This window comes from Cervus canadensis, chromosome 5, assembly GCF_019320065.1.
Source record: "Cervus canadensis isolate Bull #8, Minnesota chromosome 5, ASM1932006v1, whole genome shotgun sequence".
NCBI classification, from domain to species: Eukaryota; Metazoa; Chordata; class Mammalia; order Artiodactyla; family Cervidae; genus Cervus; species Cervus canadensis.
Window position 1 is genome coordinate 25,479,557 of NC_057390.1, and position 21,977 is coordinate 25,501,533.

Genomic DNA, 21,977 nt, shown 5'->3' on the forward strand with positions numbered 1-21,977 from the left:
TTTAACTGACTGACAAAGTGGACCTGGGTGTCTGGGGAACATCAGTCCAAGCCTTTCACTATAAACTTTACCGAGCCTTTCAAAATTGAACCATGTTAAAGTCTCACTATTTAATGAAGTAGAATTTAAATTTTTTTGAAGTTAAATTTGCTTAAACATTTTCTACAATTTCAATTATTACTACTTTAGTACCCAACAGATACAAAAAACTAGAAGGTTCACGACAAAGATTCAAATATGAGTAGGTCATCAGTCGCCAAGAGAAGAATATCTATTAATATTAAAAAGACAAACTGACAACTCTAATGCAGGCAACCGATGAGACACAAATTGGGACTGCAAGTAAAACTCTAGATTGGAAGGATTTAAATTATAGCTTGAAAAATGGACTGCTTTCAAAAGAGTAAGAAACAAAGAACACTCCAAAAGAGACTAAACAATTTGAACAAAAAAAACTTAAGGAGACATATATTAACAAAATGGGGCCAAGAATACAGCAGAAGTAATTCTGTTTTAAAAAATTTAACATGTGGCCACGCTGAAATGAGAGCCTACCATTTTCAGTGTTTCCTCCAGAATCCCCTTTAGTCTGGAAAACTCAGTTCCAGTCTCAGCTCTTTCACAGCTCATTTTCCAACTTTGGACATGTCATCTAAGCTAAAAAAGTCTCTTATAGCTTGGGACTTCCCTGGTGATGTAGTGATTAATATGCCGCACTTCAAGGCAACAGGCATAGGCCCTGTCCCTGGTGGAGGAACTAAGATGCCACATGCTGTGTGACAAGGCAAAAAAAAAAATCTCGTAACAGCTTTAAAAGTCTGCGAACAAGTCACAGATGCACCTACCAGGCTTCTAACAATATTAATTCAATAACTATTTAACAAGTGTAGTAAGTTCAAAGCACTGGTCTACTGGTAAAGAGAAAAAGATGCTATGAATTTTACTCTCACAAAGGATATATAGTGTAGAGGAAAGGTATTTGTGAAAAGTTAAATTAGAAAATACCATATGTCTTTCTATTGAGGTATTAAATGTTGTGACTACTATGTAAGGGCTCTTTTCCATTTTAGAATATAACTCATTCTCACAAATACTTCTCCTAGTTCAACATGCGTCTTTAAATTATGTGACTGACATATATACATATATAGTTTGTGAAGATTTTCTTAAATCAGGAATGAACACTGAATTTTATCAAATCATCTCTTACACTGTTTTTTGAATAGGTACTATGTTCACAGTCCCAAATTGAAAAGTATAAAAATATATTGGGATTCCCAGGCAAGGTAATACTGGAGTAGGTTGCCATTTCCTCCTCCAGGGGATCATCCCCACCCAGGGATCGAATCTACGTCTCCTACCTTGGCAGGCGGACTCTTTACCACTGAGCCACCTGGGAAGCCAGAGTAATCAACTATAGTTTAATTTTAAAAGAAAAAAGTAGAGTAAAAATTAGAGCTAGTGCATATCACCCTTCCAAAAACATTTTATTATATGCACAGACACATATAAACATTTTTCTTCAGAATGGTAGCCAACTATACACCCTGTTCTGCATCTTAATTTTTAACTATATTTTGGATTAGTATATGAAGAACTCCATTTTTTTTTAAATGGTGGCACCATATTCCATTTTATGGACACTCTAATTTATTTAACCAATGGCCCTAGTGAGGGACATTAGAGTTGGTTCCAGTTTCTTACCATTGCAAACAAGCTACAATGAAGAATATCCTTTTGCACATGTGAGTATATCTATCTAAATTCTAACAAATGGTCTATGTTGTATACCTGAAGTTAAAATAATTTGTAAATCAAGTATACCTCAAAAGACATTTTTAAAAAATAAAACATATTAAAACACTGAAATGCTTGATATGTCAATAAATTTTAACAAACAGAAGTACTTGGTCAAACAGTATGTGCATTTGTAACTTGGACAGACCAAATGTCTTTCTGTTTTGTTCTTTTTAACTTACCTGTAAAGCATTACTTGTTATGAAAAATTACTTTATTCTTAATGCCCCTAGATGTCACTATAACTCACCAAATAAGTCGTATCACAAAAAAAAAAAAAATGAATCAAGTAAACCCCTCCATAAAACTGAACGACAGCATTTATGCAAAGAAATTCTTTTTTACTACAAGAAAAAAAAATCCACACCCTTTATACACATCATCGGAGAAGGCAATGGCACCCCACTCTAGTACTCTTGCCTGGAAAATCCCATGGACAGAGGAGCCTGGTGGGCTGCAGTCCATGGGGTCGCGAAGAGTCGGACACGACTGAGCGACTTCACTTTCCCTTTTCACTTTCATGCATTGGAGAAGGAAGTGGCAACCCACTCCAGTGTTCCTGCCTGGAGAATCCAGGGGAAGGCGGAGCCTGGTGGGCTGCCGTCTATGGGGTCGCACAGAGTCGGACTTAGCAGCATACACATCATATATTCAAACAATCATACCCAATTTCTGAAGTTCATCCCATATCTTATGAGCAAATTCTGTTCTCTCAGAGAGCTTCAGTTCAGGCAAGAGAGACCCACAGCTGCGCAGTAGAAGCAAGGCCTGATTACCACCTGGGCTACCTATGAAAACAGGTTAATGGTTAGTATTCAACCTAGTACCCAATTTCATACAGATAAACATCAAAACCTAAACTGAAATCTGTAAATACTTAAAAATTTCCTGCCTCACTAAAGATAATACTAAAAGGGTCCTAATAAATCAGAAAAATCCTATCCCAATTATCAGGTATCATTGAAAATGTTAGTCAAAGTTTTAAAAATTGGTCTGCTTTCTTAGGGAAGCTAAGGTTAGAGATCTATACAATCTGCAAGACTACAGAGTACATAAATACAAAGGAGCTAACTTATATGCACTACTTCTTGCAACCAAAAGGGTATGGTTCTCAGTATCTTATGCAAATAGTACAAAGCAGCCCAATTAAAATCCATGAATATTCAATTTAGGTTTACAATCCAGTTACAAACACTAACTTCCTTCTCCCTTAAGCCACATGTCCCTGAAAGCTGATTTCAAAACAAAAATAAACCACTTATTGCCAAGATTCTGTTTATATAAAGTATCCAGATTAAGCAAACCTTTAAGAAAGTACACTAGCGGTTGTCTAGGGCTGGAAGGGATGCAGGTTTGAGGGCTGATGTTTAGGGGTGTGGAGGTTTCTTTTGGGGGTGATAGAAATGTTCTAAAATCGACTGCTGTGATAGCCATGTAACTCAATAAATCAAAGGCAGAAAATGATAAAAACTGTCTTTAAATGCCAGTTATTACTGATACTTCTTTGGTATTCCTCATCATTAGATTCTACAGCTTCTTAATGAGACTGAAATCATGGATGAACTTTGGGAAGCTAGTGAACGGTCTCAAACTATACACAAAATTGTATGTGTGGCTTGCATGTGGGATTTTGTGTGAGCCTGTGTGGTCAGGGATATTTTTTTTTGGCGGGGGCGGGGGGGTGGGGCGGATAGGAGTTGAAGGCCTGTAAGTTTCTATCAGATTATCAAAGTTGCAGAAGTGACTCAAATGTTAACAGCTAAGTGAAAATGAAAGTGAAATAATGATTGTCAGTCTTTCTGGAAATTTTCATATGTGACCATCTTAGGGAAAGCAGACACTATGCAAGAGGAGATAAAAACTAGTATCTTCCAAGAAAATTTACCACTGAAAGTGAAAACTGTGGGAAAAGACAATTTTTATTTGATTTTGAAATAGACATGCAAAACAAAATGTTTCGCTCAAAACTTTGCTCTGTTGAGTTGGAAAAAACAAAAAAAAATCACAACCATAACATAAAATCAAAAACAGAAATGACAAAATTTAAAGTACCAAATAATGTGCTCTGTAATGAGCTTACCATCAAACCAGAATTTAAGTTCAACTTTTTGAATAGAAAATCTTGAAATACCTGAATGACAGGTGTTATCAAAGACTTTTTGTAGAAGAGTCTTAGGGATGCGGCCAGTTCTTCGGACAGAATTATCTAGCCTCATTAAAGCCCAATCAAATTGGTTGGCATTCCTTCTATGAGAAGAGGTGGGCTCCTCCTGAAGATAATTCTTTTTTTCAGCAGCAATGGAATGTAGCCTGGCTTGGCTCAGTAGACCTCTACAAAATGAAACACAATTAGTAATAAACTATGTCAATTACTATCCACATAGGTCATCTTTGTGAGTAAAATTTATACAAAGCTTTTTTATTAGTTACCAAATACCTAAATTCATACCATAATAGCAAAAATGTCCGGAAGTATAAATTGGTAGGGAAGAAAGTTTTGACCTTTGCTTTAAATAAAATCACAAGCACATAAACTGTACGCAAAGTAACCTCTTGAATAACTGTCTGACAATGTCTCTTGATAACCTCCCACACAGAATCATCTCAAACTAAGACAATAATATGGTATGTTTTAAGTGCTTTTAAATCTCCCTTATACAAAACCAAGTTAATGAAGAAAAATGAAGATTATGTACAAAGCTCTTTTAACCTCTACAAATGAACAAGAGATCTAAAATATACCTAAAATTCTGAAGAATTCTAAAGCACTCTTCGAACACTTTCTAGGTGTAGATTATGAATTATTAAGAAGACCCATTTCCAAGTTAAAAGTATGCAGTTTTTTAAAGGATCATTAATGACAAAAGCATTCCCCATCTTTCTAAATAAATCTGAAACATTTAAGTAAAAAAAAAAATTTAATAAATTAAGGTCAGACTAGCATATGTGTTTACAAAAAGCAAACAACCCTTAAACCATTCATTTTAATAAAGCAAGTCTAACATGCAGGCCAAATGCTCCAAAACACGAAATCAGAGGTATTTCACACTGTAGAAATACAGGCTGTACCTGATTTACAAACATGAAACAGAAATAATCCTTATGTGTGAAGGAAGCCCTGTCATATATCTTTAACTTTCTATACATTCAAACCTCACATAAAATCATCTAATTTGCAGAGATTTACACATTTACCCCCAAATATCTTAGATTTTTCAGAAGTAGCCAGTAAGTATAACTAAAGAATACACACTAAGTATATATTAACTAAGTAATAATGTAAAAACACTACTTATTATTAATTCAAGAAAGCCCTTACAATGACAATCACATTTTTTAAACATGTCACTTTTTTTTTTTTTTTAAACCACAGTCGATTAGAGGATAAGATGGTTGGATGGCATCACCAACTCAATGGACATGAGTTTGAGCAAGCTCTGGGAGTTGGTGACGGATAGGGAAGCCTAGCGTGCTGCAGTCCATGGGGTTGCAAAGAGTCAGACACAACTGAGCAACTGAACTGAACAGTCAATTACCAAAGTAAATACATACTCATGAGTTTAAAAATAAAACTGCTGACTTCTTAAGCTATTAACCTGAAAAACCAATCACAAAACTTAATGATTATTTACATAATGTTACATTAAAGAAAGTAACACCAGTAGTTTCACAAGATTATGCAAAACACAGAGGCAGTAATTGATACCCGAGTAGAAATTCTACCACCGGGACCTGGGACAAAATACAACCACTCTGGCCATCAATGATTCCACCAATGTAAAACAGCAGACTGGAAAACAACGGAAAAAATCAGAATACTAACTAAAAACAATGTCATCTTGTTCAATTAGGAAATCTAATGATCAGCACTTGTAGATGGCTAACTAATTAAAGTTAGTTAAATGAACTGAATTAATTAAATACTAGATTTTTCCCTATGAACCACAGAAGATACACTGCTACATATTGCTACATATATTTATCCCTTACTTTCAAAAGTTTTATCTGGCTGTTTTATCTACGAGATCAGTTATTAATAACCTATCCCCATGTTAGTCAGGCAAACACAAAATATTTTAAATCACCCAGAACAATGTGTCAGGTTCAGGTGAGTGTAAAATACTGCTCACCAATGAAAGCTAAATAAAAGAGATTTCAAAATCATAGTGAAGGGACTTTCTTGGTGGCTCAGTGGCTAAGACTCTGTGTTCCCAAAGCAGGGAACCTGGGTTCATTCCCTGGTCAGGAACTAGATCCCACATGCTGCAACTAAGATCGAAGACCCTGGTCTGTGTGCCCTAAGTAGGCAAACAAATAAATAAAAATAAGTATTTAAAAAATTGGGGATTTCCCTGGTGGTCCAGTGGCTAAGACTCTGCGCTCCCCATGCAGGGGGCCTGGGTTCAATGCCTGGTCAGGGAACTAGATCCCACATGCCACAACTAAAGACCCAGAGTGCTGCAACTAAGACCTGGAACAGTCAAATAAATAAAAATAGTTTTTAAAAATTGTAGTGCAGTGTAGTATTTGTCGATGTTTTTTTACACAACCCAAATCTGATAAACCGTGGAGGAGCATAAAAATAAAACCTCTACTCAAAATGCAGTTTTAACATGTGACATCGAACAAACAAACAAAATCCAGGCAGAAAACAGAGATGCTAATAAACCAGCACAGCAGACCAAACATTCTAAAGCTAATTTTTTTCTCACAAATGTTTAATGCTGTCAAATCTCTTTCACATGTAAGTGTGTTTGGCTTTATTTAGTTAAGTCAAAATATGACTCTACTATAAAATAAACTGGGGAGAAGGGTTATATATTTAAACAGAAGGATTCTTCATTCTTCAAAAGGATTCTCCAGTGTTTCCTCACAGGACTGCGTTTTCTACCTTTTTTTACTAGTCACAATTTATTTTTAAATTCACTTGAACACACCCTGAAAGAAAAAGAATTTTGTAGCTAGGGCTTCCAGGTGGTGCAGTGGTAAAGAACCTGCATGCAATGCAGAAGACGCAAGAGACAAGGGTTCGATCCCTGGGCTGGGAAGATCCCCTGGAGGAGGAAATGGCAACTCACTCCAGTATTCTTGCCTGGAAAATTCCATGGACAGAGAAGCCTGGCAGTCCATCATGGGGTCGCAAAGAGTCATACATGACTGTGAACTGGGCACGCATGCAGCCTAGAACAACAGGTATGTTGTAATAAAAAGGAAAGAACACGTGCAGGGGTTAAGGTGGGTCCACGGCAAGGCAGGAACCTACACATCAGACCTGCACAAGCTGAAATGCACTGCTCCCAAATCCTGATGACCCAGTGACATAAACACATAAGGGAAGAGTATTTCATCACTTCACTCATGTCATATACGGCTCCTTTATATTTCTTAAGTTAAACTTCTCAGGTTCCCTCCAGAGATTCCAGCACTCACTACTAACATTCAGGTTACTCCTGAATTTTCTGACAAAATCTGGCACTTAAAAAGTAATTTTTCTCAGGGTTTTTTTTTTTGCCTTTGTTTTTTAATAATTGCTGTTAGTGATTTTTGACCCTTTAGTGCAAGAACATAATGATTTTATAGTTGAGCAACCATATTTCAAAAACATACAAGGGCTACATTATTATTAGACTGATTACTATTAGACTATTATAAATAGGCTTCCATTGGACTCTTCTATTAAGCCTGTCACTTTTAAAAATATCTTACTTTTTCACAGCATTTTTAAGTTTACAGAAAAACTGTTCAGAAAGTACAGTTACCATATATTATATCCTCTTTCCCCTCGACCCAATTTCCTCTATTAGCATTCTGTATTAGTGTGATACACTTGTTACAAATGATGACCAATAGTTTACAACAGGGTTCACTCTGTGTGTGTACATATCCATGCTAGGGGTTTTGACAAATACATGATATGCATTACAGAACCACAAAATAGTTTCACTGCACTAAAAATGCCCTGTGTTTAACCTGTTCATTCTCTCCCTCTCCTCCTGAACAAGCAACCACTTTTCATTTGTCCTGTTTTGCCTTTTCTGAAATGTCATACAGTATATAGTCTTTTTCAAATTGGCTTCTCTCACCTAGCAATATACACTTAAGGTTCCTCTGTGTGTTTTCATGGCTTGATAGTTCATTTCTTTTTAGCGCTGAATAACATTCCCTTGTATAGCTATACCACCATTTGTTTATCAGTTCACCTACAGAAGGACATATTAAGTTGCTTTCAATATGGGGCCACGACACTGGGCTTCCCTGCTGGTTCAGACAGTAAACAATCTGCCTGCAATGCAGGAGACCAGGGTTTGATCTTCCTGACCTGGGTCAGGAAGATCCCCTTGAGAAGGGAATGGCTACCCAACTCCAGTATTCTTGCCTGGAAAATCCCAAGGACAGAGAACCCTGGCCAGCTACAGTCCATGGAGTCCCAGAGTTGGGCATGACTTTCACTTTCACAAACAAAGCTACTGTAAACATTTGTGTGCAGGTTTTGTGTGGACAGGGATTGAACCCCAGTCTCCTGATTGCAGACGGATTCTTTACCCTCTGAGTCACCAGGGAAGCCAAATAAGTATTAATAAACCTGATAATCAATTAAACTTAAAAAAAAAAAAAAAGAAAGAAACTCACCATTCGTGTTAAGTTCTGCTAAGTAAGGAAATAAACAAGGGACTTTTATGAAAGAGTAACAGCACAGTTCTACTCTGGATTAAATGTACCAAGAAGATGACACTCAAACTTCTAAACTACGGATGAAAAAAGCAGCCATACAGACAGCAGAGGAGGAGTATTCTCAGCAAAGAATAGTCGGCAGACCAAGCAAGTGAACAACAGATGCAATGATACTGGAGAGGCAGGCTGGATTAGACATGGAGGATTGTGAAAGTAAGGAGCCTGGATTTTATTCTAGGTTCAGATGTCATCCCAAGTACAAAACTCTATCAGAACCCAGGGGTTGTGGTATGATCTACATCTGTTTTGAAAAGATCAGTCTAGCTGCAGGGTGGAGAATAAATCAGAGGGCAGTAAGAATAAACAGATACCATTTTAGGATGCTGTTACAGGAGCCCAGGTGAGCGACTGACAGAAATTTAGGGTGGGCAGTGGAGATGGGAAAGAAGCACATACCACTGATACCCCCACCTAATTTCACTACATATTCCAGGCAGCCAGTACAGTTTGTTAATTCTCACTCCCAGGTAAGAGAGAAAACTTCAGGTATTAATAAAAGTACCCCAGAGAGACTTAATTTACCCTCTGCCTATTATGAATCAATTTTAGAGACAAAAATAGAAGCCTTCATGGCATAGTGGAAACACCAGCTTTAAGAGCATGGGCTTGAGTCCTGCAGACTGACCTGAATTCAGGCTCTGCCATTTATAAGATGTGTAACTTTGGCCAAGTTATCGCAACTCTAAGCCTGTAAAATCTCAGAGATAACAGTATTTACCAAACAGAAATTGATGTAAAAAGACGGAGATAACGCAATGTTTTCCAAAATATTGCACTTCTTTTAGGAAAATATTTTTGGATACCAGGTAGCCAAAGACCTATTTCTGCAGCTTTATTTACTGAAGTAAATATTCTGAAATAACTATTGCATCAAGCTCTTTATTTTTCTAACATTCTTGCTGAAAACAAAATTAAGTTATAGCAAGGAGATCAAACCAGTCAATCCTAAAGGAAATCATCCCTGAATAGTCACTGGAAGGACTGATGCTGAAGTGAAGCTCCAATACTTTGACCACCTGATGTGAGGAGTCGACTTATTGGAAAAGACGTTGATGCTGGGAAAGATTGAGGGCAGGAGAAGAAGAGAACAACAGAGGAGGAGATGGTTTGATGGCATCTGACTCAATGGACATGAGTTTGAGCAAACTCCAGATGATAATGAAGGACAGGGAAGCCTGGCGTGCTGCAGTTCATGGGGTCAAAGAGTCAGACACAATTTAGTGACTGAACAACAACTCAATTTATCTGATTGATCTTTTAAAAAATCTTTTGTAAAGCTGTCACAATGAACTTTCTCCCTGCACTATTTTCTCCCTGGAGAGTCTCCCTGAATTTTGCAAGACCTCATTTCTCCAGAAAGTCTTGCCCAGTTAAGCTGTCCCCCCAAACACTGCTTTATGTTTTACGGTAAGTCACAGAATTTTAGAATAAAAAAGTCATTTGCAGCCCTTCTACACTTGATAACAGTCTCCAGGCCTGAAATGCCAATGCCATTCCTATCCACCTACCCAGAGGTCCCCTCCATCTCTGGCTCCTCCAGTCCAGAGGGAGGTCTCCTTTGTCTCGGCTTTGATACGAAGTGATAAGTCAATTAAGCAGGCCGGACCTATGATGTGATGTGGAGCAAGATACTCTGCAGAGTCTATAAAAGAATGGGATAGATTAGATTATTCTCCCTATTTCCTCCAGAGTTTACATTCTGAGATCTTATCATGTGCTTACTTACTTGTGATCACCTTTAATTCCTCAATTTATAATGTATTAGGCATTCTCTTAAAAAATCTTTTTACGTCCATAAGTAATCCCTTCAGTACCTAAAACACAACATATTCAGAACATTTGGGAACTGAGAATCACAGCATCTGGGGATGAATCCCAGCTGTGGAGATCCTAGATAAATTACTTCACCCTAAGCCTCAGTTTCCTAATTTGTAATAAAACAATGCACAGAAGATGACTATATGTGATATAGTCACACACACATAATCTGACAACGGTAAAGATCTACACCAAAGGTACTATGCTTTATCCTCATCTCCAACTCGATTCTTCCTAACTTTAACATCCTTGCCAAGCTCCTGTTCTCTCAGAAAAGAAATCTACCTTCTCTTTAGTTCTGCACCACCTAGTTGAGGCCCCACTAACCCTGATCTGCAGCATAAACGTTGTCCCTCACTGGTCTATCCATTCCCAGTCCCTCTCTCTCCCAGAGTCTATGTAAACTGTCCAGACCTGTACCTCTCAAAACCCTCCAATGGCTTTCAACCAACTTTCTAATCAACTGACTGGCCTTTGCAGTCTCAGCTTCCACTACATCCCACACCACAGAGACACGTAGGATAAAAGTACAACCTCCCAATTTCTTCCCCTGTTAACACTGACTACTCATTACCAAGTAGTCCTCTTAAACACGAGCAATACCCCACCGCCAAACAAACATGACTCTCCTGTCTCTGAAATGCCACATTATTATATTCCTCTCTTATGGACAGCACATATATCAATATAATAAGCCACACACATGCCTATCATTGTCCTCTGTAATTGATAAAAGGAGTAGAGGCTGAATCACAACTCCAAGGGACGGAGACAGGCTTTTGACATTTGCTGAAAAAGTTTTTTTCAATGAGAGGTAAACAAGGAAAACTTTTCTATCCTTTCGATTTTAGAAGTCACAACAGTCTGTCATAAGGCAATATGTGCTCTTCACCTTTAAGACAATGCTCAATCCAGACCTGCCACCCAAACTAATTTAGCTCAAAGCTTACGCTTCCTCTGATAAGCACATACGGACTGATGAATAAACTCTATAATTTCACTCAATAATACTCATCTGTCCTTCTCAGACATTCCTGGAAATCAAGATGAGGGTGAATTTGTGGCAAACCAATGGATTACATGAATAGGAGTACCCCTTCAAACTCCTCTGCCTCTCACAAATATTCCTTCCTCAATGTCTAAGATTTTCATTCATTTGCTCAGCAATCATGTGACATCTACTATATGCTACTAAGTTAAGGACACCCGGGGAAACAAAAAGAGTAAGACAAAAAAAAAAAGACACAGCCCCTGCTTTCAAGGAGCTTACAATGAAGTCTGCAACGCTGGTGGGTACAAACTCAAATAGTGTTAACTGATGCTTTAGTAATTCCGCACAAGGGAGTGGTCAATAGCGAGAAGCCAGCAACAGAGATTTAAAGGAGGAGACATATTTCAAGAGTGAAATCATCACCTGAGACAAGGAGAGGTGCCACATAGCCATCAAAGCCTTGCTGGTTCTCAGGCCAGCAGCACCTTTATCATCCGGGGGCTTGTTAAAAAATGTGGAATCTCAGTCTCTTGCCTATCTATACCTACAAAACCCAAATCCACATTTTCACAAGACCCCCAGAAAATTCCGGCGCTCATTACAGTTTCTGAAGCCCTGCTGTCAAGGACTCTGAAGCAGAGTCCGGAGGCCACGGGAATGAACTCACAAGAAGGGCAGCTCCACAGGCATCTCCAGATCACGAAGCACCTCACCCTGGAGCCTGGGAGCCATCACCAGGTCCTATTCTAAGCAGGACGATGACATGATCCAGTTATCAGGGGTACTACAGAATAATGTGGGCAGAAAGCAGGGAATTATTCCAAATGAAGCAGATCTAACAGATCATCATCATTTCTGCAATCAATACACAGGGGTAGAGGTGGGGCCACGGAGGTGTCAAGGAAATGTAAATGAAACATCTTCTAGAAAACTGATAGAAATAGCAAAGTTCACTAAAACAGGAAACACAAGAGAAACAGATACAATAGGAAAGATGAATCCAGTTAGATTTTCTTTTTTTTTTAATTTTCTAAATTGAAGTATAGTTGACTTACAAGAGTATATTAGTTTCTGGTGTACAGTAAAGTGATGAATCCAGTTTGAGATGTATGGGTTTGAAGTACCTATAGTTCAACCGGTAGAGGTACCTAGTAGCAGTCCATACCCAGGAGAGGAATTGTTACCATCATCAGATAGGAAAGTCTGGCCTGATGCCCTGAAAGTAGAAGTCACCCAAGGGAATGAAAAACAAAATGAGAAAACCAAAGGACTAAGGACAAATCCCGCCATCCCCCAAAGTCCCCCACACCGCCCACAAGCCATCAGCATTTAAGAGATGAACAGAGGAAAAAGGATGCAGCAAAGCAAGTGAAAAAAAATTTAAAGAGAAAAAAAGATCAAGAGAGAGAGGTGTCATCAAGTTTTATCGGAAAAAAAAGGGGGGGGTTCATTAAGGGGAAAATGGGAGACTAATGCCAGAGGTTGAGGCCTTAGAGAGGATTTGGTTATTAAGAAGTCCCTTTGAAAAATTAGATGAAATAACCTTACATCTCACATATATCTAATTTCAAAAGATATATACACCCACATATCTCAATGGCTCTTTGTGGGTGATAGAATTAAGGGTAATATTTAATTTACTGCCTCCCCCTACCCTATATTTGGCAACTGTTCCTCAAGGCACATAAATTCTAAAATTTAAAAACACATAATAAAGTTAAATAAAGCAATGATAGCTTTTCCTAGTGGTGCGACTACAGTGAGTCCAAGAGTGAATTCAAAGTTAGCAAATGAAAGAGACAGGAGTACAGAAAGGAAGGAGAAGTTGGGAAGCACGCGAGGTTAACTCTAGTTTCGGCAAAGGTTTTGTTTTTCAGGTAGGAAAAAAGGTGGGCATGCTTACAGGCTGTGGGTAGGAAACTGTATAGAAGAATTCTAAGTCCAAGAGAACAAGAACACTTCTTTACTGGCTTGCTATGAGCTGAGCACAAAGCGGTGAACAAGACCGAGTTCTGCTCTTATGCAACTCACTTCCTACTAAGGAAATAAACAGCAAGCAGATGAGATCAGACAAGTGAGACGCGCTGTGATAAACTAAACTAGCGTCATTTTTTAGATTGAGTGTTGAGTCTTCTCTTAAAGTTGAGTCCTGAATGGCAAGAAATAAGTTTTACAAAGAAGGGGGGAAAGGCCTTGTTACCTCTACAAACAATGAACTGAGGATCAAAAAAGGTTGGTAAAGGAATTCCCTAATGGTTCAGTGGTTGATCTCCCACTTACACTGACGGGGTCTGGATTCTGGATTTTTTTTTTTTAAAGGTAAGGTAATGCAGCAAGGAAATGGAACCCAGGTCTGACAAAGGCCCAGACCAACACCCTTGCTACCTGATTGTGTTCTCTGTATTGTTTTCCTCAACTACAACAGTCAAGGTGAACTGTAACATCCACAATCCTCTGGTCTCAAGAGGATGTTAAGGACTAGAAAAATGTAAATAATGGTCATAACTTTCCCAAAAGTACCTCGTTGAAAGCCAAGAGATGCAATTCTGCGAATGCAGGCGCAACTTTTAAAGGTTAACTGTTCAGGCCTAATGAGAAGATCCAGGTAGGCTCCAAGTTAGAAGTGGACTATATTTCAAAGATGTGTAAGAAATCGTAGAGCATTTCCTCCATACAATTCTACACATAAACTTGGTTTCCAACCTGATTAACAAAGATCCATGCAATCACAGGCAACTGAGGCCTGTAAATGTTAACTTGTCCAGTGGCATAATACAAATAAACAGAGGAGCCTGCAGTCCAGCCCTAGCCTATTCCAGATCCTTAGCTCTTAGTTCGTATGCTGTCTCCCAAAGTACCTTTATTTATATGAACACTAGCCTTTCAAATTCAGTTTTGCTTCAATTAGAACACCTCAGTGCCCATCTACCCTTCTGAGGTGATTAGAATAGTACTTATATGAACACTTCCATCAAGCTTCCATATCCTCTCCTTGGCAAAGTCTACACCAAACTAACCTTCAATCCATGAGGGTATTTATGCACAAATTTGACATCCACTGAGAACTCTACTTGCCTTTGCACTCCCAGTTCCACGGAGTGTCTAGAACGCGTCCGCTCATTCATTCACTAACACGGAGCCTACCGTGAAAACTCCCAACCCACCTCACATCCTCGTAGACACTGAGGTAAACACCAGTCAAAACGCAGGCAAAACCCCTAAGGGGTCATAATTAAACCTCCACCTTTAAGCTATCCCTAGCTCATCCAGAATTCCCAACCTAGCCTCCCTCCCAAAAACAAAGCTCTCGTAACCTAAATCCTAGCTGGTTACTGAGCGAACATCAATACGGCTTGCACGTGCGACAGCAACCAACCTAATCAATAATTAAGTGGTAACACCTGACCCCTTGATGCTGGGAAAGATTGAGGGCAAGAGAAGAAGGGGACGACAGAGGATGAGATGGTTGGATGGCATCACCGACTCGATGGACATGGGTTTGGATGGACTCCGGGAGCTGGTGATGGACAAGGAGGCCTAGCGTCCTGCGGTTCATGGGGTCACAAAGAGTCGGACACGGCTGAACTGAACCTGACCCCCGGCAGCAGCCTTCAAAGCCCTCCTCAGCTTCCTAGGCTGTCCGTAGCCCGAGAGCAAACGGACCGAGTCCGAGGCGGCGAAGGTTAGGATCCATGCCGGAAGCATGCCATGCCCGTGACCTTCTGAAGGCGACCAAGCCCGCCACCCAAACCCTGCCCCTCTGGGCTGGGGAGTGTGGTAGGAGGCCCGGGGACAAAAGTGTGGAGAGAGTACAAGCACGACCCGGCCCTCGCCCCGGTCCATGACCCCGGGGCCGAGCTGCATGCAGGCAGGCTGGGGGAAGCGGCCGGGGACTCACCCGGCAACAGGCCAGGCTCCAGCGGCACGCAGACAGAGAGCGGCGTGCGGCCGGCCCGGGCCGCCCGCGAAGAGGCGCAGGGAGAGCGGGAGGTACGGGGCCGCTGCGGCCCGGAGGAACCAGCGGGCCGGTCTCAGCAAAGCTGCCATGGCTCGGTCGTCCCCAAAGCAGGATGCACGCTGAGCGAGAAGGACAGGAGGGGCACGTGACCGCTAGGTTGCCCGGCGCGGAAGAGACCAACGACTGGGCGCGCTAGACGTAGGGGGAGTCATCTGTTGTTATAAACAGGAGATGGAAACCCGTGCTTCTCCCAGGACATACGAGTCCTCATGAGATATTTACATAATAAAATAGCTTGATTTTATAATTTTATGGGCGTATCTTTCGGTCTTCTTTCCTTCATGTCGGCGTGTTCAGTCCTTCCACCCCTACACTTTTCAGTTGGTAGAGTCAGAAAAGGTCGACTCCGCCCAGGTTAGCGCAAGGGCTTGCGGCTGGGCCAACTAGCCAGAAACCCCGGGAATTCTCCAGAAGGGCCGATTATGAAGATCCAGGAGTGTGGGACAATTCTCCGCACGCTGCGGACTTTGCGGCCATCTGTTACGGCTCCAAGCACAAGTTGCCGCGCCTACGAAAGGAACGTTCTATACTCCCAAAGTGTGGGACAGGAAAACGTTAAGGACCTTTGCACTGTGCTGAAAGTGAACGCATTATATTCCCCAACACCCACCCCGCCCCTTCCTTCAGTAAATGCACTAGCATCGGAGGTAAGGTCACAGTATAACTGAGTCTTAGAAGGAAAAAAAAAAAAGAGTCCTGGGCCAAATCTAGGGATAGAAGAGTCCCCCAGCCTTAGGACCTTGAAGGGTACCCTGCGCACAGAAATCAACTGAAAGATATTTTGCGTATTGTATAATGTAAATTTTGGTTACAAGTTTCTAAGTTACCCAAAGGTTTCCACGCAACTTTTTTAAAACAGTACTATGCTATCCTGCCATCTCAGTTTGCGAAAACACTTAGGTGATAGTCATGTATTTTCCAACACAATTCGGAATAACTTTCTCAGCAAATTTTGCTCTTTTCAGTATCTGTTGGGGAAATAGTATTTGGGAAGCCAAGAACTAGCTTCAAGTGTAACCAGCTCTCAACGCCCTCTTCACCTAGCTGCATTCTAAGCATCCCCAACCGAAACCTCAGAAATTTTCTCCGGAAGCCCTCCAGGGTCATTTCCCATCAGCGCAGGAGCTCCTTGAAAGAGGGAACTATGTGACCTTTTTCAGTAGTGGAAGCGCCTACCCAGTGTGAAGCATTAATCACTGAATAAATGTGTTTGGAGGTTTTCTAGCTCATTTCTCCTTTGAGAGGTGAGAACAAGAAGAGCCAAAACAGAAAAAGTTAAATGATTTACTCCAGGTTATACTACATCCTGAAATGTGAAGTCAAGTGGGCCTTAGGAAGCATCACTAGGAACAAAGCTAGTGGAGGTGATGGAATACCAGTTGAGCTATTTCAGATCCTAAAAGATGATGCTGTGGGAGTGCTGCACTCCGTATACCAACAAATTTGGAAAACTCAGCAGTGGCCATGGGATAGAACAAGGTCAGTTTTCATTCCAATCCCAAAGAAAGGCAATGCCAAAGAATGCTCAAATTACCACACAATTGCACTCATCTCACACGCTAGCAAAGTAATACTCAAAATTCTCCCAAGCCAGGCTTCAGCAATATGTGAACTGTGAACTTCCAAATGTTCAAGCCGGTTTTAGAAAAGGCAGAGGAACCAGAGATCAAATTGCCAAAATCCGCTGGATCATGGAAAAAGCAAGAGGGCTCCAGAAAAACATCTCTTTCTGCTTTATTGACTATGCCAAAGCCTTTGACTGTGTGGACCACAATAAACTGTGGAAAATTTTGAAAGAAATGGGAATACCAGACCACCTGACCTGCTTCTTGAGAAATCTGTACGCAGGTCAGGAAGCAACAGTTAGAACTGGATATGGAACAACAGACTGGTTCCAAATAGGAAAAAGAGTGCATCAAGGCTGTATATTGTCACCTTGCTTATTTAACTTATATGCAGAGTACATCATGAGAAACGCTGGGCTGGAAGAAGCACAAGCTGGAATCAAGATTGCTGGGAGAAATATCAATAACCTCAGATATGCAGAGGACACCACCGTTCTGGCAAAAAGTGAGTAAAAACTAAACAGCCTCCTGATGAAAGTGAAAGAGGAAAGTGAAAAAGTTGGCTTAAAGCTCAGCATTCAGAAAACTAAGATCATGGCATCCGGTCCCATCACTTCATGGCAAATAGATGGGGAAACAGTGGCTGACTTAATTTTTTGGGGCTCCAAAATCACTGCAGATGGTGACTGCAGCCATGAAATTAAAAGACACTTACTCCTTGGAAGGAAAGTTATGACCAACCTAGACAGCATATTAAAAAGCAGAGACATTACTTTGCCAACAAAGGTCCATCTAGTCAAGGCTGTGGCTTTTCCAGTAGTCATGTATGGATGTGAGAGTTGGACTGTAAAGAAAGCTGAGTGCCAAAGAATTGATGCTTTTGAACTGTGGTGTTGGAGAAGGCTCTTGAGAGTCCCTTGGACTGCTAGGAGATCTAATCAGTCCATCCTAGAAGAGATCAGTCCTGGGTGTTCATTGATAGGACTGATGTTGAAGCTGAAACTCCAATACTTTGGCCACCTGATGCAAAGAGCTGACACATTTGAAAAGACCCTCGTGCTGGAAAAGATCGAGGGCAGGAGGAGAAGGGGCCAACAGAGGATGAGATGGTTGGATGGCATCACCAACTTAATGGACATGAGTTTGGGTAAACTCCAGGAGTTGGTGATGGACCGGGAGACCTGGCATGCTGCAGTCCATGGGGTCGCAAAGAGTCAGACACGACTGAGCTACTGAACTGAACTGATACTACTAGGCATTAGCATATGATTTATTTACTCACTCTTTGAACACATGTTCAGTGCCAGGCACTATTTGAGATATGGATATAGCAGAGAACAAAAGAGACCATGTTTGGACTTTGATTTGATTCACTCCAAAGTTTAATTTTGGAAGACAGAGGAAAACTGTGATGTGAAATAAATATGGGTAAAGGAATTGAGGGTGGTATGCTTAACCCCCTCAGAGAACAGTTAGGATGGTGAGAAGAAAGAGCGAAGAGGTAATGGAGGGGATGGTGGGCTTGAGGATCTGAGAGGCAAGCTGGGGCCCTGATCATGCAGACTGTTGTAAGTGGCTATAAGGACTTTGGTTTTTATTCAGAATGAGGTGGGAAACCATTGGAAAGTTTAGTATGTTGTTGTGATATGAATCCATTTGCATTTTTAAAGGATCACACACATTGCCATATGACAAGGTGATTTTAAGGGAATAAGGATAAATGAAAGTAGGGAGGCCAGTGAGGAGGCTCTTGGAATAATACAGAGTAGAGATAGTAGTGGCTTGGACTAGGGGGTTGGCAGGTGAGATAATAAGAGTCAAATTCTCACTTTATTTAAATAATGAAACCAAGAGGGTTTACTGATGGATTGACTGTGATGTAAGTCAAAAATGACCCCAATATTTTTGGCCTGAGTAATTAGAAAGATGGAGATGACACTGATTAAGAAGGAGAGGACTGAGGGAAAAGCAGATTTAAAAGCTGAAATCAGAGTTGAAGTAAGTCAGAAAGAGAAAGACAAATACTGTATATTAACACGTATATATGGAATTTGGAAAGACGGTACCAATGATCCTACGTGCAGGGCCGCAAAGTAGACACATATGGAAAGAACAGACTTTTGAACTCAGCGCGAGAAGGCGAGGGTGGGATGATTTGAGAGAACAACACTGAAACATGTACATTACCATATGTAAAACAGGTGACCAGTGCAAGTTTGATGCATGAAGCAGGGTACCCAAAGCCATCCTCTGGGACAACCCAGAGGGATAGGGTGGGGAGGGAGATGGGAGGGGGGTTCAGGATGGGGGGGAACACATGTGTATGCCTGTGGCCAATTCATGTTGATGTATGGCAAAACCGTCACAATATTGTAAAGAAATTATTTTCCAATAAAATTAATTTTTTTAATACTAAAATCAAAAGTAATCTTCTTGAGGTGCCTGTTAGACATCTAAATGTCAAGTTTGAGTAGGGGTTTGACTGTTTGACATACAAGTCTGGAGTTCAGAACTAGAGATACACTTGGAGTCTAAAGTCTGTATCTAATATTTAAAGCAATAGAAATAGATGAAAGCACCTAGGAAGAAAATATGGATAGATGAAAGATGCAGTCAAAGGTCTGAGACTTGTTACATTTCAGTATTTAGAGAATGCAAAGATGAAAATCCAGCACAGAAGACTGAGAGAGAATAGAGAGAAATACAAGAACTGAGTGATGAGTTTACAAATAACAGAGAGAGGTCTTCCAACCATGGGAATTTTCAGCCATGTAAAATGTGGCTGTTCTGGTAAAATGAGCACTCATCATTGACCATAGGATTTCTCAATTCAGAGGTCCATAGTAATGTTTAGAAGAGCTGTTTTTGTAAAATGTTGAGTCAAATGATTGAATGAAGTGAGTTTAAGGATACATGAAGGATGAGGAAGTGAAGATTTAAATTAAATTTTAAATTAAGAATTTAAAGATTTTAAATTAAAAATTTAAAAATTAAGTTTCATAGTAATTAACCACATTCAAGTACTCAATAGTCACATATTAGCTATCACTTTCATCATCATAGAAAATTCTACCTGACAGTGCTCCAGTAAGGTGTGAAAAATTGATAATGTATGAGAGGGAGAAAGAGTACATTGAATATATAAGATGGGATGGAATCCAATACAAAAGTGAAGGGAGCGACTTTAGGTAAGAATCCAGACAGTCCAGACACTCCAGCCATTGTCACAGAAGGAAAGACAAGGCATATGACTGCAGAATCAGGGAGGCTGGTAGACGCAGTGGTGAAAATGAATGGATATTCTCTTCTACTTGCTTTTAGCTCTAAAACCCTGAGTCCCCAACCAGCATTCTCTCTATTCTTGTGTGGGTGGTCCTCTTGAAGTGTGAGGCAATACTGATGAAATTTGTCTAGGCATTCACTTATTCAATCATCAATGTATCCACTGTTCAATAAATACCTAAGTTCTGTGAGGCAGCAAGTTAAGTGCTAGAATATATAGGATGGGCCAAAGCAGGCATGGTCCCTACAGTTATGGAGGTTACATTCTAAGAGGCAAGACAGGTAGTAATCAAATAATCACACTCAAGGAGTTACACACTTAAACGGGTTCTGAAGAAAGAGACTTGTTTCTTTTGAGAGAATATGCCTCATTTAGGAGTTTTAAAAGTTTCCTTTAAAAAGGATCTTTAAGTGGAGATCTGAAGCATGAATAGTTGTTAATGCATCTAAGATATGTGCACACATGTTGTGTGTGTAAGTGAGAATGAGTGATTTTTCCTTGTTTACCAGTTCAGACTTCCCAAGTTGTTCTCAGATTTCTTTAGTCTCTAGAAGCTGTGAAAGAGAAATCCAGGTGAATCATCCTTGTTTTCTCCCTTAGCTTATTCTGAACTATGAAATGCATTGGACTGTTAGAGGAGGAGATGATTTGAGAGAGTAGCATTGAAACATATACATTACCATATAGAAAATAGACGGCCAGTGGAAATTTGCCGTATGACGCAGCAGACCCAGAGCCTCCAGTGCTTTGTGATAACCTAGAGGGGTGGGATGCCGTGGGAGATGGGAGGGAGGTCCCCAAGGGGGGGCACATATGTATACCTATGACCAGCCGGTTCATGTTGATGTATGGCAGAAGTCGTCGCAGTATTGTAATTATCCTCTAATTAAAAATAAAATTTAAGGAAAAAAGAAAATTATGGGTCCCCATCCCCAGTTAATAGAATTGCCTCGGAACAGAATCTTAACAGTTTGAAAAATTACTTAACTGTTTGCTTTTTGTGTGTGGAAAAGAAAAAAAATAGTGTAAAACATGATATCTACCCTTTCCTCCCAGGATTTTTTGGGAATATTAGAACTTGCATAGAAAACTGTGAAAAATTATTGTTGCTTTTCATAATCAAGTCTAAGCCTCATGAATTTGGGTTCTTCTGCAGTCTCTCCTTGGGGTCCAGTTTTTGACACCAATATCTTTACTGCCTAATACTCTATAGCCATTGTCCCAAATTCCTATCTCAGTTTATTCAGTTGTTAAATGCTTAGTGTAAGCAGATCACCGGGCAATTTACATCTCAGGGCAAAGAAATTATGTGTCCTACACTTGATGAGCTTAATTTATAGGAGATGATAAAACACATACTGTATATAGATAACCACCACATTAGGCAGTGTGGTGAGTAGAATGAAGAAGAAGCAAGCCAAATGCCAGCCAGGCAGGAGAACAGAAGAAGGATTCATAGTGGGAATGACATTTCAGCCCTTGGAGCCTGGGGAGGATGTGAAGTACAAGACATGGTAGCAAGAGGACTTCTAGGCAGGGGAAACAGCAAAAATAAAGAGCTCTCCTTTCTGTACATACATCCCTCCTTAAACTGCAGAGAAGGTTTTTGGACACAGAGGTCTGCCCAGAGCCTGCTGAATAAAGGAGAGGATCACTAAACCAACAGTCTTTATGCTTCTGTGGCTATGACCAATGATATGAAAATTCATTTTGTAAATGACCCGAATACATACATGACCAAAAAATTTCATAAAATATTAACTAACCTTGCTA

General features: G+C 40.2%; 1 protein-coding gene across 1 annotated transcript in view; it reads right to left on the bottom strand.

Moving 5' to 3' along the window:
- Window positions 1-15,439, bottom strand: part of LRPPRC (leucine rich pentatricopeptide repeat containing) — a 99,553-nt gene extending 84,114 nt beyond the window's left edge. The window contains exons 1-3 of the mRNA XM_043468453.1: window positions 15,237-15,439; window positions 3,929-4,128; window positions 2,463-2,585 (exon numbers count right to left, since the gene is read on the bottom strand). Of these exons, the coding sequence (XP_043324388.1) occupies window positions 2,463-2,585; window positions 3,929-4,128; window positions 15,237-15,385 (472 nt within the window). The 5' untranslated portion in view covers window positions 15,386-15,439. The remainder of the gene's footprint in view (window positions 1-2,462; window positions 2,586-3,928; window positions 4,129-15,236) is intronic.
- Window positions 15,440-21,977: the final 6,538 nt, after the last annotated feature.